We start from the raw sequence: 16295 nt of genomic DNA, 5'->3' as shown, positions 1-16295 counted from the left end.
CTAGAGTCTGCTTTCTATTCCGCAACAAAGCCTCCTTCACTCACGCCGCCAAACTTACCCTAGGAAAACTGACTATCCTACCGATCCTCGACTTCGGTGATGTCATCTACAAAATAGCTTCCAATACTCTACTCAGCAAACTGGATGCAGTTTATCACAGTGCCTTCTGTTTTGTTACTAAAGCACCTTATACCACCCACCACTGCGACCAGTATGCTCTAGTCGGCTGGCCCTCGCTACATATTCGTCGCCAGACCCACTGGCTCCAGGTCATCTACAAGTCCATGCTAGGTAAAGCTCCGCCTTATCTTAGTTCACTGGTCACGATGTCAACACCCACCCGTAGCACGCACTCCAGCAGGTGTATCTCACTGATCATCCCTAAAGCCAACACCTCATTTGGCCGACCTTTCCTTCCAGTTCTCTGCTGCCTGTGACTGGAACGAATTGCAAAAATCACTGAAGTTGGAGACTTTTATCTCCCTCACCAACTTCAAACATCTGCTATCTGAGCAGCTAACCGATCGCTGCAGCTGTACATAGTCCATCAGTAAATAGCCCACCCAAATTACCTACCTCATCCCCATACTGTTTTTATTTATTTACTTTTCTGCTCTTTTGCACACCAGTATCTCTACCTGCACATGACCATCTGATCATTTATCACTCCAGTGTTAATCTGCAAAATTGTAATTATTCGCATACCTCCTCATGCCTTTTGCACACAATGTATATAGACTCTTTTTTTCTTTTTTCTACTGTGTTATTGACCTGTTAATTGTTTACTCCATGTGTAACTCTGTGTTGTTGTCTGTTCACACTGACATGCTTTATCTTGGCCAGGTCGCAGTTGTAAATGAGAACTTGTTCTCAACTAGACTACATGGTTAAATAAAGGTGAAATTAAAAAAATTTAAATAAAAAACTTCACAAAATAGATGGCATCATGAGGTAGGGAAATTAAGTGGATATATTGAAGCAATATCTCAGGACATCAGTCAGGAAGCTAAAGCTTGGTCACAAATGGGTCTTCCAAATGGACAATGACCCCAAGCATACTTCCAAAGTTGTGGCAAAATGGCTTAAGGACATCAAAGTCAAGGTATTGGAGAGAACATCACAAAGCCCTGACCTCAATCCCAAATTTGTGGGCAGAACTGAAAAAGCGTGTGCAAGCAAGGAGGCCTACAAACCTGACTCAGTTACACCAGCTCTGTCAGGAGGAATGGGCCAAAATTCACCCAACTTATTGTGGGAAGCTTGTGGAAGGCTACCCGAAACGTTTGACCCAAGTTATACAATTTAAAAGGCAATGCTACCAAATACTAATTGAGTGCATGTAAACTTCTGACCCGCTGGGAATGTGATGAAAGAAATAAAAGCTGAAATAAAAAATTCTCTACTATTATTCTCACATTTCACATTCTTAAAATAAAGTGGTGATCCTAACTGACCTAAGACGGGGACTTTTTACAAGGATTAAATGTCAGAAATTGTGGAAAACTGAGTTTAAATGTATTTGGCTAAGGTGTATGCATGTAAACTTCTGACTTCAACTGTATGCATGTATGTATGCATGCATGCATGTACGTATGTGTGCCAGGACCTACCCCTGTAGAGTGATGCATTGTCTGGAGCTCTCCATCCAACTCCCACACAGCATAGCTCGGAAATACTGAGACCGCGCACACAGGACCGCCCTAAAAACAAAACACACACAAGTCAAATTTCAGCTGTGTGGCCTGTGCGTGTGTGTATGTGTGGTGATGGTGTAGCTGGCCCTGAAGGGACACATGGTGACGGTATGTCTGGCACACAGACCTTCAGAGAAGTGACTGATCTGGACATCAAAGAACCATTCTGCAGTCTCTGAACCGAAGCCCATGTTTTTACCAAGATGATGCTCAACTGCTACTGAGATGCACATATGACCCTGCAGCACATTGCATATCTAATATGATCTTCAGATCATCTCTAGCATCATGACAGCTCGTGAAAATCATCAGAGTGGATCCACAGTTTTACAGTCACCATTATTCACTAGCTTATCTTGTCATGGACGAGGAAGGGCCCCCCCTCTCCACAGTCAAACCCCTCTGCTTTTCTCTCTCACACACCCACATACTGTAAATAGTATAGTCTTTATTTAACCCCCTCAATGCCATTCTGTGATTCCATGTACTTGGAGTGTGCTATAATTCTCTCAGAGTGATCGTTTAACTACACTTCAGGAGGGGTGTCCTCTTCTGTAGCAGATCTTATTATAGAAGCAGAAATAGACGACGTGACTGGAGAGAATTGACAGTAAAAAAGGCTGCTGAAAGAATCGTGAATGTCTCGAAGCTATTGCAACACATTTCCATCAATTCTAAGTGATTACTGTCACTATTCCTTAAAACAGTGGCTGCCATCTCCCTGGGGCCACCCATACGAAAATGTATGCACACATGACTAAATTGCTTTGGATAAAAGTGTCTGCTAAATTGCATACACTAAATATACAAAAGTTTGTGGACAGCCCTTCAAATGAGTGGATTCGACTATTTCAGCCACACTCGTTGCTGACAGGTGTATAATATCGAGCACACAGACATACAATCTCCATAGACAAACATTGGCAGTAGAATGGCCTTACTGAAGAGCTCAGTGACTTTCAACGTGGCACTGTCATAGGACGCCAACTTTTCAACAAGTCAGTTCGTCAAATATCTGCCCTGGTCAACTCTAAGTGCTGTTATTGTGAAGTGGAAACATCAAGGAGCAAATTGGAAAGTGGAAAGCCTTCCCAGAAGAGTGGAGGCTGTTATAGCAGCAAAGGGGTGACCAACTCTATATTAATGCCCATGATTTTGGAATGAGATGTTCGATGAGCAAGTGTCCACATACTTTTGACACATACTTTTGACCATGCAGTGTATATTAAAAATATTGGCCACACTTGTGTTATTGGGTTATTGGGAGACACTAAAGTCGTTTAACAAAAGGTAGTCATGATGGTACAGCGTTGTACTCCAAACAGGGTTGTACTCCAAACTTTAGTAGCACCATCAGCCTAACGTATAGAACATGACAAGTCCTCCTGTATGTGGAACAAAAGAGTGACTTCATACAATGAGCTGTAGAAGCCTTGCTGCTGTAAATGAAAGGCTTCAGATTGTGAATGTCAGTCAGTCTCCATGAGGAGGGGAATAAATCTTCTCTTCCCTCAGCAGAGGTAGGTGTGTGTCTGTGTCAGTCAGTCTTGATATCGCTTCTCTTCCCCCAGCCGGGGGAGGTGGGGGTGGAGGGATGGATGAAAGTGATTGGTAGATCACAGCTCAGACCCAGTGGAGTGGCATCGAGAGAAGAAGGGAGCGAGAGAGAACTGCGGAAGGCAGGCAGGCACCACTGGGCTACCATACTAATCAGATTCAGCAGTGTTGCACTGCAGTGCACACGGCATGGAACGCTAGAAAAACACCAAAAAAGGTTTTCCCGCTTTCATCTGAAGAGGAGCTGCATTACACTGTCTGTCTGTCTGGGTAGATCCCCTGAGCACAGGCAGGGAGGGAGAAACCTGTCTCCATGTTTACTACTAGCACTACCTCTGCACCACTGAATGACCTCACCACAGCGTAACGGCTTGGTGAAACCCTCTGGCCTTGAGGACTGTGATTGTGTTGTTCAGCTTACTTTTTATCAATGAATGATAACAGAAACATGAAGATAAATCAAGCAACATTTTTGGACACAGAGACAGATGGTTGTGCTTGGTGCACATTATTGGTTTAAATGCTGGTCTGTGGGGCTTTTTCAGGTTGATGTTTGATTCAAAGGTCAATGTATAATCGTGACCATTTATTGGTGCCTGATATCCAACTGTTCAGATTGCATGCCAAAATGGTAACCAATCTATGCAAATATCCCTTTCAAAGTGACGCCTGTATGCAAATGCATAACACTGTTATAACATGATTTCATGTGACACACAAATACATGAAAAAAACACACAAGATCAGTAGCTATTATCCAACTCTTCATGTACAAGAAGTGCATCAAATCAAATCAAATTTTATTTGTCACATACACATGGTTAGCAGATGTTAATGCGAGTGTAGCGAAATGCTTGTGCTTCTAGTTCCGACAATGCAGTAATAACTAACAAGTAATCTAACTAACAATTCCAAAACTACTGTCTTATACACAGTGTAAGGGGATAAAGAATATTTTATTTATTTTATTTTTATTTTACCTTTATTTTACTAGGCAAGTCAGTTAAGAACAAATTCTTATTTTCAATGACGGCCTAGGAACAGTGGGTTAACTGCCTGTTCAGGGGCAGAACGACAGAGTTGTACCTTGTCAGCTCGGGGGTTTGAACTTGCAACCTTCCGGTTACTAGTCCAACGCTCTAACCACTAGGCTACCCTGCCGCCCCAGGATATATGAATGAGTTATGGTACAGAGCAGCATAGGCAAGATACAGTAGATGGTATCGAGTACAGTATATACATATGAGATGAGTATGTAAACAAAGTGGCATAGTTAAAGTGGCTAGTGATACATGTATTACATAAGGATACAGTCGATGATATAGAGTACAGTATATACGCATGCATATGAGATGAATAATGTAGGGTAAGTAACATTATATAAGGTAGCATTGTTTAAAGTGGCTAGTGATATATTTACATCATTTACCATCAATTCCCATTATTAAAGTGGCTGGAGTTGAGTCAGTGTCAGTGTGTTGGCAGCAGCCACTCAATGCTAGTGGTGGCTGTTTAACAGTCTGATGGCCTTGAGATAGAAGCTGTTTTTCAGTCTCTCGGTCCCAGCTTTGATGCACCTGTACTGACCTCGCCTTCTGGATGATAGAGGGGTGAACAGGCAGTGGCTCGGGTGGTTGATGTCCTTGATGATCTTTATGGCCTTCCTGTAACATCGGGTGGTGTAGGTGTCCTGGAGGGCAGGTAGTTTGCCCCCGGTGATGCGTTGTGCAGACCTCACTACCCTCTGGAGAGCCTTACGGTTGAGGGCGGAGCAGTTGCCGTACCAGGCGGTGATACAGCCCGCCAGGATGCTCTCGATTGTGCATCTGTAGAAGTTTGTGAGTGCTTTTGGTGACAAGCCGAATTTCTTCAGCCTCCTGAGGTTGAAGAGGCGCTGCTGCGCCTTCTTCACGATGCTGTCTGTGTGAGTGGACCAATTCAGTTTGTCTGTTCGGTGTATGCCGAGGAACTTAAAACTTGCTTTCCTCTCCACTACTGTTCCATCGATGTGGATAGGGGGGTGTTCCCTCTGCTGTTTCCTGAAGTCCACAATCATCTCCTTAGTTTTGTTGACGTTGAGTGTGAGGTTATTTTCCTGACACCACACTCCGAGGGCCCTCACCTCCTCCCTGTAGGCCGTCTCGTCGTTGTTGGTAATCAAGCCTACCACTGTTGTGTCGTCCGCAAACTTGATGATTGAGTTGGAGGCGTGCGTGGCCACACAGTCGTGGGTGAACAGGGAGTACAGGAGAGGGCTCAGAACGCACCCTTGTGGGGCCCCAGTGTTGAGGATCAGCGGGGAGGAGATGTTGTTGCCTACCCTCACCACCTGGGGGCGGCCCGTCAGGAAGTCCAGTACCCAGTTGCACAGGGCGGGGTCGAGACCCAGGGTCTCGAGCTTGATGACGAGCTTGGAGGGTACTATGGTGTTGAATGCCGAGCTGTAGTCAATGAACAGCATTCTCAATGTGTCTCAATTCATCAGTATGTATCAGCATATCATTAGCAGTATCTGTACTCAATCCACTTCCAAACAGCCTTGCATGTGTATCACTATTACATGAGGAACTGCCCAACAATCGATCAAGTTTGAGCATCAGGGAAGTCAATCAAATGCCAGAGAATGTTAATGTAGTAACGAAAGTTCAATCAGTAAGGCTGGTCTGAATGGATCATCCCTTCATTTATCTAGTGAGTAAGGGGTAATAAATGAGGGGCTGTTATTTTTATGGAAAATAATTCACGTGTGGAACTGACCTTTCACGGAGTTGCATTATTTTACAGAGAACGCATAGAGCCCTGAGTTGATTATCCCTTTTATACCATGGCTATAATTGAACACATTTGCCGCTAGAAATGTGTTCATTTGCAGGTAGAAATATGTGCAACATCCACTGAAGTAGCTAGCAAGTTTACTAGATAGCTACAGTAGTTGTTATGGCAACCAAATAAACAGACTTAGTAGCTTAGCTAACTATGAAAATCGAACTCAACAATCCCACTACTGTTTTCAATTGGACTTTTACTTTCAAAAGCAGCTCCAACAAAACTTGTAAAAATGAACTATAGGTTTTGAATTCTACTGTGCAAATATACTGTGCGTTACAGGGAAATAATGCACGTTTATAATGTTACCTCATTAGCATAGCAGGATAGCAGGTATCCGTGTTAGTGTTTATGTTACATCATCAACATAGCGTCACGTCTTTAGTCCTCCTTTACTATAAGCAAGTGTGCGGAACGTCATTCATCAATTAACTTCAGCCTATGAGCATGGCACACTAAGGCAATTCCACCACGCTCGATGATTAATCTATGGGGTTACTCGTGCAATAATCACTTTCCTTTCCTTCAACATATGAGCATGAATCTAGCGGAGTATTTATATGTCAACTCAAACCTTATGTCTCCCACTCGCTGGGGGGGGACAATGCCTACCCAAAACTATTCAATAAAATTCCATATTGTATTCTGTCTCTATTGTCATGGAGTTAAGCCTTTACTCGACTGAACTATATGTAGGCCTGGTGTTATGAACTATAACTGCTTTGTGAAAATAATACACCTACTAATGCCACCTACAACCTACTGAGTTGCATCAAATTATGCATAGATAGAAGAGGAATTGTACAGAGGTTTGATAAGTCCCAGGCGGGACTTCAATCAAATATTGACTGACCTTTAGACCTTATTGTGCTACTAGGTTTCTTCCTTCTAGGGAGTTTTTTCCTGGCCACTGTGCTTCTGTCTGGTCTGTGCTTCTTCTGGTCTGTGGTGTCTAGGCCAAGTTACACTAAATCCCTTTGTGACCACTGCTGATGCAAAAAGGACTTCATACATTGTATCGGCTGATTGATTACCTGTGACAGGAGAAGACCTGCTCCCCTACTTGGATGCTGATGTCAGATCCTTCTCCTCTCTGGTAGAGATCCAACAGGTCTGCTCCAAGACCAGAGGCTGGCTCCACAACCACAGCATTATCTGAAAGGGATAGGAATGGAGGGCAATAATAAGACAATAGAATGTTTGTGCAAAAAACCTGGTCCATTGGCCTGGGCAGATCAGACTAGAAGGGCCGTGCACTCCATCCGTTGGACCAAACGCAAAGAGTGTTTGTGTGTGAGTGACAGAGAACAAAGCTAAACTGAATAAACATGCAGAACGAGTAGCGTTAGTGTTTACCTAAAAAGGTCAATAAAGCCGTGTTGCCTTATCTGCACTGGGCTGTTATTGCCAGTAGCAACAACAAGCTACTAAATGCAATTAAGGGTTAAAGGGAAATTTCACCCTTTTTCAACTTCATATTCATCATCTCCAGCACCACCACAACATCAACATATGTGAAAATGGCACTTTTCTATGTGTTGTTGTAAAGGAAGATAACTGTTTCCAATGATATCATTAACCAATTAGTAGACAATTAGTAGGCAATCCCTACTCATATTTGGTTAAAACTCACATAATGCACACTGATGATGTCATTGGAAACACTTAACTTCCTCCACCCCCCAAAACATAGAAACGAGCCATTTTCACATACTGTATGTTGATGTTGGGGTGGTTCTGGAGATGATGAATATGAAGGAGATTTTTTTTTTTGTACATGTCCCTTTAAGTCAGATCATTTTGAGTCTCATGGAGCGAGGGACCCATAGGGCTTTGGTCAAAGTAGTGCACTAAATAGGGAATAGGAAGCCATTTTGGATGCACATACTGTTGATCTGTTTACCTGAGTCAGAGTGGAGATCGACATCGGGACCATTGAGGACAATAGTAGGCGACTCTGAGTCCTCAGGGATTCCTTCTCCAGCCAAGCCCATGCGTTGGTCTGCTGTGTACATTCGCCTAAGATTAGTGGAAACAGAAGAAAAGGAAGATTATATTGTCCAATGTAAAAGACGAAATGTGTATTCAGCTTTATCCCAACCCCTCTAAAACACCTAGGATTAGAATGGTAACAAATGCCTAGGTTAGAGCCTTTGTATAGATTCTATGGGGAATACTACAGTCAGTCATCATTGCTCTGAGCGACAAGGAGACACTGACGCACAGGGTGTAATGTTCCAGAACACAGAGGTGCGTGAGAGGAGCACAGTGCAGTGATTCTGACTGCTGCCAGAGCCCCAATGCCTGTTAGCTAGCACACTGCACCCCAGCCCAGTGTCTGTTAGCTAGCACAATCAAATCAAATTTATTTATATAGTCCTTCGTACATCAGTTGATATCTCAAAGTGCTGTACAGAAACCCAGCCTGAAACCCCAAACAGTGCAGGTGTAGAAGCACGGGCTGGGGTGCAGCCCAGCCCAGTGTCTGTTAGCTAGCACAATGCAGCCCAGCCCAGTTAGCTAGCACACTGCACCCCAGCCCAGTGTCTGTTAGCTAGCACACTGCACCCCAGCCCAGTTTCTGTTAGCTAGCACACTGCACCCCAGCCCAGTTTCTGTTAGCTAGCACACTGCACCCCAGCCCAGTTTCTGTTAGCTAGCACAATGCAGCCCAGCCTAGTGCCTGTTAGGTAGCACACTGCACCCCAGCCCAATGCCTGTAAACTAACACACTGCACCGGGGGTGTCCTCAGATGGGGCCACAGTGTCTCCTGACCCCTCCTGTCTCAGCCTCCAGTATTTATGCTGCAGTAGTTTATGTGTCGGGGGGCTAGGGTCAGTTTGTTATATCTGGAGTACTTCTCCTGTCCTATCCGGTGTCCTGTGTGAATTTAAGTATGCTCTCTCTAATTCTCTCTCTTGGAGGACCTGAGCCCTAGGACCATGCCTCAGGACTACCTGACATGATGACTCCTTGCTGTCCCCAGTCCACCTGGCCGTGCTGCTGCTCCAGTTTCAACTGTTCTGCCTGTGATTATTATTATTTGACCATGCTGGTCATTTATGAACATTTGAACATCTTGGCCATGTTCTGTTATAATCTCCACCCGGCACAGCCAGAAGAGGACTGGCCACCCCACATAGCCTGGTTCCTCTATGTTTCTTCCTAGGTTTTGGCCTTTCTAGGGAGTTTTTCCTGGCCACCGTGCTTCTACCCCTGCATTGCTTGCTGTTTGGGGTTTTAGGCTGGGTTTCTGTACAGCACTTTGAGATATCAGCTGATGTACGAAGGGCTATTTGATGCACCCTAGCCCAGTGCCTGTTAGCTAGCACACTGCACCCCAGCCCAGTGCCTGTTAGCTAGCACACTGCACCCCAGCCCAATGCTTGTAAACTAACACACTGCAGCCCAGCCCAGTTAGCTAGCACACTGCAGCCCAGCCCAGTTAGCTAGCACACTGCACCCCAGCCCAGTGCCTGTTAGCTAGCACACTGCACCCCAGCCCAGTGCCTGTTAGCTAGCACACTGCACCCCAGCCCAGTGCCTGTTAGCTAGCACACTGCACCCCAGCCTTAACTAGCACAATGCAGCCCAGCCCAGTGCCTGTTAACTAGCACACTGCAGCCCAGCCCAGTGCCTGTTTGTTCACCTCACTGCAGTTGAACTGATTCTTCTGCATCTGATGAGACCAAAACACTGGTTCTGTTCGAATATATACACACAGAGGTCCGTTTATTAGGTACACCCATCTAGCACCGGGTCGGACCTCCCTTTGCTTCCAGAACAGCCTGAATTATTTGAGGCATTCTACAAGGTGGCGGAAACGTTCCACAGGGATGTTGTCCACGCTGATGCGATGCCTTCACACAGTTGCTACAGATTGGAAGGCGGTACAAACAGCACGTTCCATCTCATCCCCCCAAAAATCTATTGGGTTTGGTCAGCAACAATGTTCAGCTACGCTGTGGCGTTCAATTGTTGCTCAATTGGACCTAATGTGTGCCAGGAAAACATTCCCCACACCAGTACACCACCGCCACCAGCCTGTACCTTTGACACCAGGCAGGATGGATCCATGGACTCTTGCTGCTTTTATCAAATCCTTACTCTGCCATCAGCATGACGCAACAGGACCCGGAATTTGTCAGAGCAGGCAATGTTTTTTCTACTCCTCAACTGTCCAGTGTTGGTGATTGCGTGCCCACCGGAATAGCTTATTTTGAGCTGATAGGAGTGGAACCCAGGGTGGTACTCTGCTGCAATATCCCAGCCGTGACAAGGACTGACGAGTTGTGCGTTCCAAGATGCCGTTTGGCACACCACTGTTGTACTAAATAAATAAGTACTGCGCTGTAATGTGTGTTTGTGGCTCGCCTGTTAGCTTGCACGATTCTTGCCATTCTCCTTTGACCTCTCATCAACGAGCTGTTTTTGCCCACAGGACTGCCGTTGACTGGATGTTTTTTCCTTTGTCGCACCATTCTCGGTGAACCCTAGACATGGTTGTGCGTGAAAAGCCCAGGAGGTCGGCCATTTCTGAGATACTGGATACGGTGCACATGGCACCGATGATCATAGGGCACTCAAAGTCCCTTAGAATGGGCAAAATGAGTGACCTAACGCTCAATCAAACATTAACTGAATTCCTCGATGCCTGTCTGCCTGCTTTATACAGCAAGCCACGGCCACGTGACTCACTGCCTGTAGGAGTGATCCATCTTCATGAAGGGGGTGGTGTACCTAATAAACTGGACCCTGAGTGTATATCTGCTGCTGAAGATAGTTGGACTGGCACTCAGAGGTTCTCAATGAAGGATGATAGACAGGAATGATGATCTATGATAAATGTAGTGGATTAATTCAGACTCGTTAATTAAGGATCCAAGAATTTAAGCTTTTTGCCCATATCAGATATGTCTATGTCCTGGGAATTTTTTGTTACTTACAACCTCATGTTTACCAGTAAAGAAGACTTGCAAGCATACACATTGGTATGGTTATGAACATAACAAATATGGGGTCCATTAAGAGCGAATTGTCCCAATCCAGGAGCTCTCACACATTTACTGTACATCTACCAACAGGCTTTGTTTGTACGCCGTTTGTGTCCACATATACAGTATTCCAGAGTCATCATGATGGCACAACATGGTCTGCTCTGCTGCTGCTCTGAAGGCCTGATTAATACCCTGCTAATGAGCTAGCAGCATAATGCATTAGATCAAAGGCTGGTTGTACTCTCTCAGTAGACCATACTGCTGCTGCGGCCAGATCTGACTCTAGTCTACAGTATGCCTAATGGAGAGTATCCATACCCTGATGTTGATATTACAGATGGATGCTATTAGTACTAACATGATCAGATAATCTCACAATGCCTTCGTAATCAGATTACACCGTTCTATTAATAATCTGCTTGACAAAATACTTACAGCAGGAGTACTCTACTACTATTTGAGAAGGTCTGGTCACACATTTCCTATGTGGCAAAGTTCCAGATGGATATTGCATTTATCAGCGTAGTAACAAACCTCCACTTCACAACCAATGTGACACCAAACTGTTCACACCCCCTCTTGTTGGCAGAGAGAAAATGTTACCATTTTAACTTAATTTTCTGCAATTCTACACATTAGGGCGGCAGATACAAGCGTTGGACTTGTAACCGAAAGGTTGTCAGATCGAATCCCTGAGCTGACAAGGTAAAAATCTGTCATTCTGCACCTGAAAAAGACAGTTAACCCACTGTTCCTAGGCAATCATTGAAAATAAGAATTTGTTCTTAAATGACTTACCTAGTTAAATAAAAGGTAAAAATAATTACAATACCTGACAAAAACAAAGGGGGCCTCCTGGGGGTTGAGGCCCCTGAACACTTAATCTGGCCATGATAACTACAATATTTAGATAGCTGGTTAGTCTAATTTACCTATCTAGTTGATCAACTGGGCATTTCTGACAGGTTATAAATAGCACCTCTAAGGTCTGTCAGTGAATGACATAACAAGAGGAAAACTCCCCATGCACTACCAACTTTTGAAATTGCATCTTGTGCATTCTATGGTTACAGCTCTAAACAGCAGTAAGTTCAAAGACTGAGTTCTGACTATTTAAAAAAAGTCAGGACCAGCGGTCCGTATTGAACCTGTTCTGGGTCTGCATCGAGTATGGCTGATTTACAGCATCTTGGTCTGGAGAAAAAAAAAGGGAGTATGGCGCCCTCTGGCTGTAATTCACCAGTACAGAAACTACACGCTAGGCACCACCTAACAATCATGTTAATTGACAGAGTTAGATTATCTACAAAGAAACACTCTCTTAAATGATTTAGATTCAAATATATTTTATACATCTGTGATGTCTATTTGAGTAAGAATAGAGGGCCTACATAAGGATGATTGGACCATAGAACTAGCATTAGTAATTATATGTCTATGCATTGGTGAGTGTACTGAAACTGTAAAACCAATAATATACTCTGACTCGGAGTGTACCTGATATACTGCTTCAGCTCCGTGCTGTCATAGTTGTTTAGCTGGATGGTCTTCGGGTCTGGATGAGAACCCCTCCTCAGTATTTGTGGGGCCCTGGCCAGGAGAACTGCCCTGTGAACCAGGAGAGGGGTGGAGCTGGTGCAGGAGCCCACCGTACACAGGCTGACATCTGCCTCTAACTCCTCCTGCAGCAGCCTGGGAAATCACAACACAGGAGTGGTTCACATCTGGCAGTACATAAACACATTGCAACACAAAATAATTTCAGTGGAGCAAGGATAGGAAAGGGACAATGATACAATTAATTTCTTAACTGAAGACATTTACATTTTAGGAGGCAGAGGAGTACATTTGGGAGGTGGGTCATCAAGGGGATAGCATGGTTAGTAGTGTAGGGAGGTCAAAGGCAACCGTAGAAACCCTACAACCCTTCTTAACTATATATAATCAAGGTGACTGGACTTGATCTGGGTAAGTCAGCAGCACAGAGTCCTTGGTCCTTCCTTCTGCCCCAGTACCACTAACCACCATAATTAACTTCCATTGCTGTGTCTGAAGTGGGTGACCCAGAAATCAGCCAGCCTCAAGCCAAATGGGCCATAAGAACTGTGGTACTACTGTAGCTACTGCCTCTGTGTCTACTGGAACTGGGCTATTTTATTGCCACCAGGGAAGGCCGTGGCTGGGTAGCATGTATGAGCTGTCCTACTGCATGCTACTTCTGCTGTTGTACGCGTCCCCCCCCAAATGGCACCATATTCCTTTTGTAGGGCACTACTTTCGACCAGAGCCCTATGGGTCATGGTCAAAAGTAGCAACTATAAAGAGAATAGGGTACAGTTTGGGACATAGACAGTAACTGGGTTGCATGTATGAGCTGTGGTGTTACTGCTGCTGTAGCCATTTCATTTTACCGCCCTCAGGCAGATAAGCAGAGTGTGACTGGGAAGTGGGTCACCCAGGATACAAGGAGTTAAATGGGAAATTATTTTCCTTTGTCGTTCCATTTCCCATAACCCCTTGTTGCGTGTGACTGTCATGAGCAGCAGGAGCAACACTGTGTCTGACCTGCCAACAGGGGGTACTCATGTTCTTATTACTACCAGGTAGTCAGAGGAAAACGTTTGTTTTAGTCAGGGGTGAAGGGTGAAGGGTGAAGTTGGGTCGTCTCTAGTTACCTCAGCCACAAAGTCATAAACCCTATTTCTAAAATGTATTTTCTTAAAAGATTATTTTAAACCTAACCGTGACCCTAAACTGAACCACACTGCTTACCTTATGCCTACCTAATGTTAAATCAAGACCCAAAAGTTCATTTTGTTTTCAGGAATTTTTATATTAGACAATTTTGACTTTGTGGCTGTGCTACCTAGTGGAAATCATGACGCTGATCTGGAGCATAGTCAGGGTTGGGGTCAATAAATGGAATTCGCCCCAACCCTAGGGGCAATTCCACAGTAACAGTGACACAGACTCCAGATACACAGCTTGGTAACAGAATGTCAGTTTGTGCTGTCATTCTGCTACCAAACTTTGAATCTGCACTATTGGTCAGGTGAATGTGTTTTGTAAAATCTTCAATGGAAATTGTTAAAAGTAATTGTGCATACAGTTTAACTTTGAAATCATTGTTTTTTGTTTGACATACATTTGAATGTAAAAAATCAGTCTCAGTGTCAATTTGTTACCGTGCAATGCCCTGTAGGCTGCAATTTAGTTTTTTGCTTGATAGGATAATGAATGTGGGAGTATTTTACTAATAAGGCCTTTCTTGACAGTTGCCTGACAACGCCGTATGTAGAGTGAATGTGTTTTTACTACACTTCACTGGAAAATAGGATAAGGTTCTGTGTCCATAAACAGTGTTAATCATTACCTGTTGAGGTCTGCAGACAATGCAGAAGCTAAGCATTTCTTAAGATTGCTTCTGGATTTTCTTCCTTTGGCTTCAAATTCTCGTATTGCCTCTGTGTTGATCATAGTAGTTATGTGCTCCCAAACAACAAGTTTGATGTCTCTCCTAAAAACCCACAAGATTGGGGCAGTTCATCACACCTAGGCTCAAAGTAGGTGGACAGAAGGAGAGAAGATCAAACACAAAGAAGTGTAATAAAACTCAGTTCATATTTCATGAATAACAGACATGGGTGTATTCCCTAGCCATAGATGGGCTTCTTGTATAACTCAAAGGTCAGAGGGGTATACTACAAAGCAGGTTCAATGAGTTAGCCAGCTAACTTCAATAAACAATCAGAAATAACTATCTACATTCTGGCTCATTAAAAAAGCAAAACGTAGATGTGTTTTGGTTGTTAAGTGAATTAGACCATGACCATTTCAAGCTTATCTAAAATAAATAAATAAATAAAGTTCAGCAATTTACCTGGCTAACTCATTGATCCAGTTTTGTAGTAGACACCTCAGAGATCCTAACGGCACTATTTCAATGTCACCTCAAGAATAGGCTAGCTAGCTTTATCAGATAAAAAAAACTTCCCACTTACTTAGCTACTATCAAACGCAAATCACACCATTTTTAATTGCATGGTAATAGCTACATTAATAATTAATAATAACATATAGTTGTTTTCCTCAGCTGTCAAAACAGTTAGATGGCTACCCTACGTCACTGAAATAGACGCCATCTATCTCAGAGGAACAAAAACAATGAGTAGGCAGCTCCTAAAAAATCACAAAAAACGAGCCTATAAAATATCTGTCGATTCATACAGCCATAAGAACTCAATATGGTCCAGTCACTGAGTAAGAGTTTGCGTCAGCGCTCGATAGAAACAAATATATTTTTTCATTCATAGCCACCATTTCAATTCCAATTATTTGCAATTAGCACGCTTGCTGTGCTCTCCGACTGACTGTGCTACCCACCCCAATGACGTATGCAAAAGGAGGTATTTTGACCGTAAATACATTAATATGCGCGAATTAAAAACGGGTCCTAAATGTCATACTGTTTGTAGTAAATGCTCATATTGCATTCGATCTCTCCTAACAAATAAATTAAATAAAACAGTTAACGTAGTATATATACCACATGAGGCTGCTAAGGGGAGAAAGGCTCATAATAATGTCTGGAACATAGCAAATGGCATTAAACACATGTAAACCACGTGTTTGAAACTATTCCACTCCAGACATTATCGTTTGGGAAAATCGATTTGAACCGTCATCCAACTCGGAATTGCAACTAGGAAACCCAGAACTCTTTCTAGAGCTTTTTTATTTTCTTATTTTTTTAAAATCTTTTTTTATTTTATTAATATCAAATCAATACATAAAGCACATGAGGGAACACAAGCATACATAGATTACAAACAATAGACAATCGAGCTAGTGGGTACAATATCACATTACAATTACACAAGGACCTTAAGGGACATGCATATACTTACAATTCTAACAGCTTTTTTGTTAGTAGAGCATTTAACCGTCTTAAAATACAGTTCAATTTCTAAATGTGGTTTTCTGTTTGTAAATTTACATTTGTGTATATGAAATTTGGCCAAAAGAATAATGAAATTAATTACATAAAAATGATTCCGCTTATTTCTATTGTATGTAAAGAATCCAAACAGTACATCTTTCCACAATAGTGTAAAATCTTCATAAATGTGTTCAATTATAAACCTACTGATGTCTTGCCACAGTTTTCTTACATGCATACAATGCCAAAAAAGATGCACAACTGTTTCTGGGTGGTCATTA

General features: G+C 43.3%; 1 protein-coding gene across 3 annotated transcripts in view; it reads right to left on the bottom strand.

The window, feature by feature from the left end:
- Nucleotides 1-15462, bottom strand: part of btbd8 (BTB domain containing 8) — a 48360-nt gene extending 32898 nt beyond the window's left edge. For 2 of the 3 annotated variants that reach the window (XM_042320642.1, XM_042320654.1), the window contains exons 1-6: nucleotides 14956-15462; nucleotides 14449-14627; nucleotides 12573-12767; nucleotides 7981-8096; nucleotides 7112-7232; nucleotides 1611-1700 (exon numbers count right to left, since the gene is read on the bottom strand). In XM_042320642.1, coding sequence (XP_042176576.1) covers nucleotides 1611-1700; nucleotides 7112-7232; nucleotides 7981-8096; nucleotides 12573-12767; nucleotides 14449-14552 — 626 coding nt within the window. In that variant the 5' untranslated portion in view covers nucleotides 14553-14627; nucleotides 14956-15462. The remainder of the gene's footprint in view (nucleotides 1-1610; nucleotides 1701-7111; nucleotides 7233-7980; nucleotides 8097-12572; nucleotides 12768-14448; nucleotides 14628-14955) is intronic. The other variant, XM_042320648.1, reaches the window with a different exon arrangement.
- Nucleotides 15463-16295: the final 833 nt, after the last annotated feature.

The sequence above is a fragment of the Oncorhynchus tshawytscha genome, linkage group LG01 (assembly GCF_018296145.1).
Source record: "Oncorhynchus tshawytscha isolate Ot180627B linkage group LG01, Otsh_v2.0, whole genome shotgun sequence".
Classification (NCBI taxonomy): Eukaryota; Metazoa; Chordata; class Actinopteri; order Salmoniformes; family Salmonidae; genus Oncorhynchus; species Oncorhynchus tshawytscha.
This window is presented reverse-complemented; position numbering and strand designations above follow the sequence as displayed.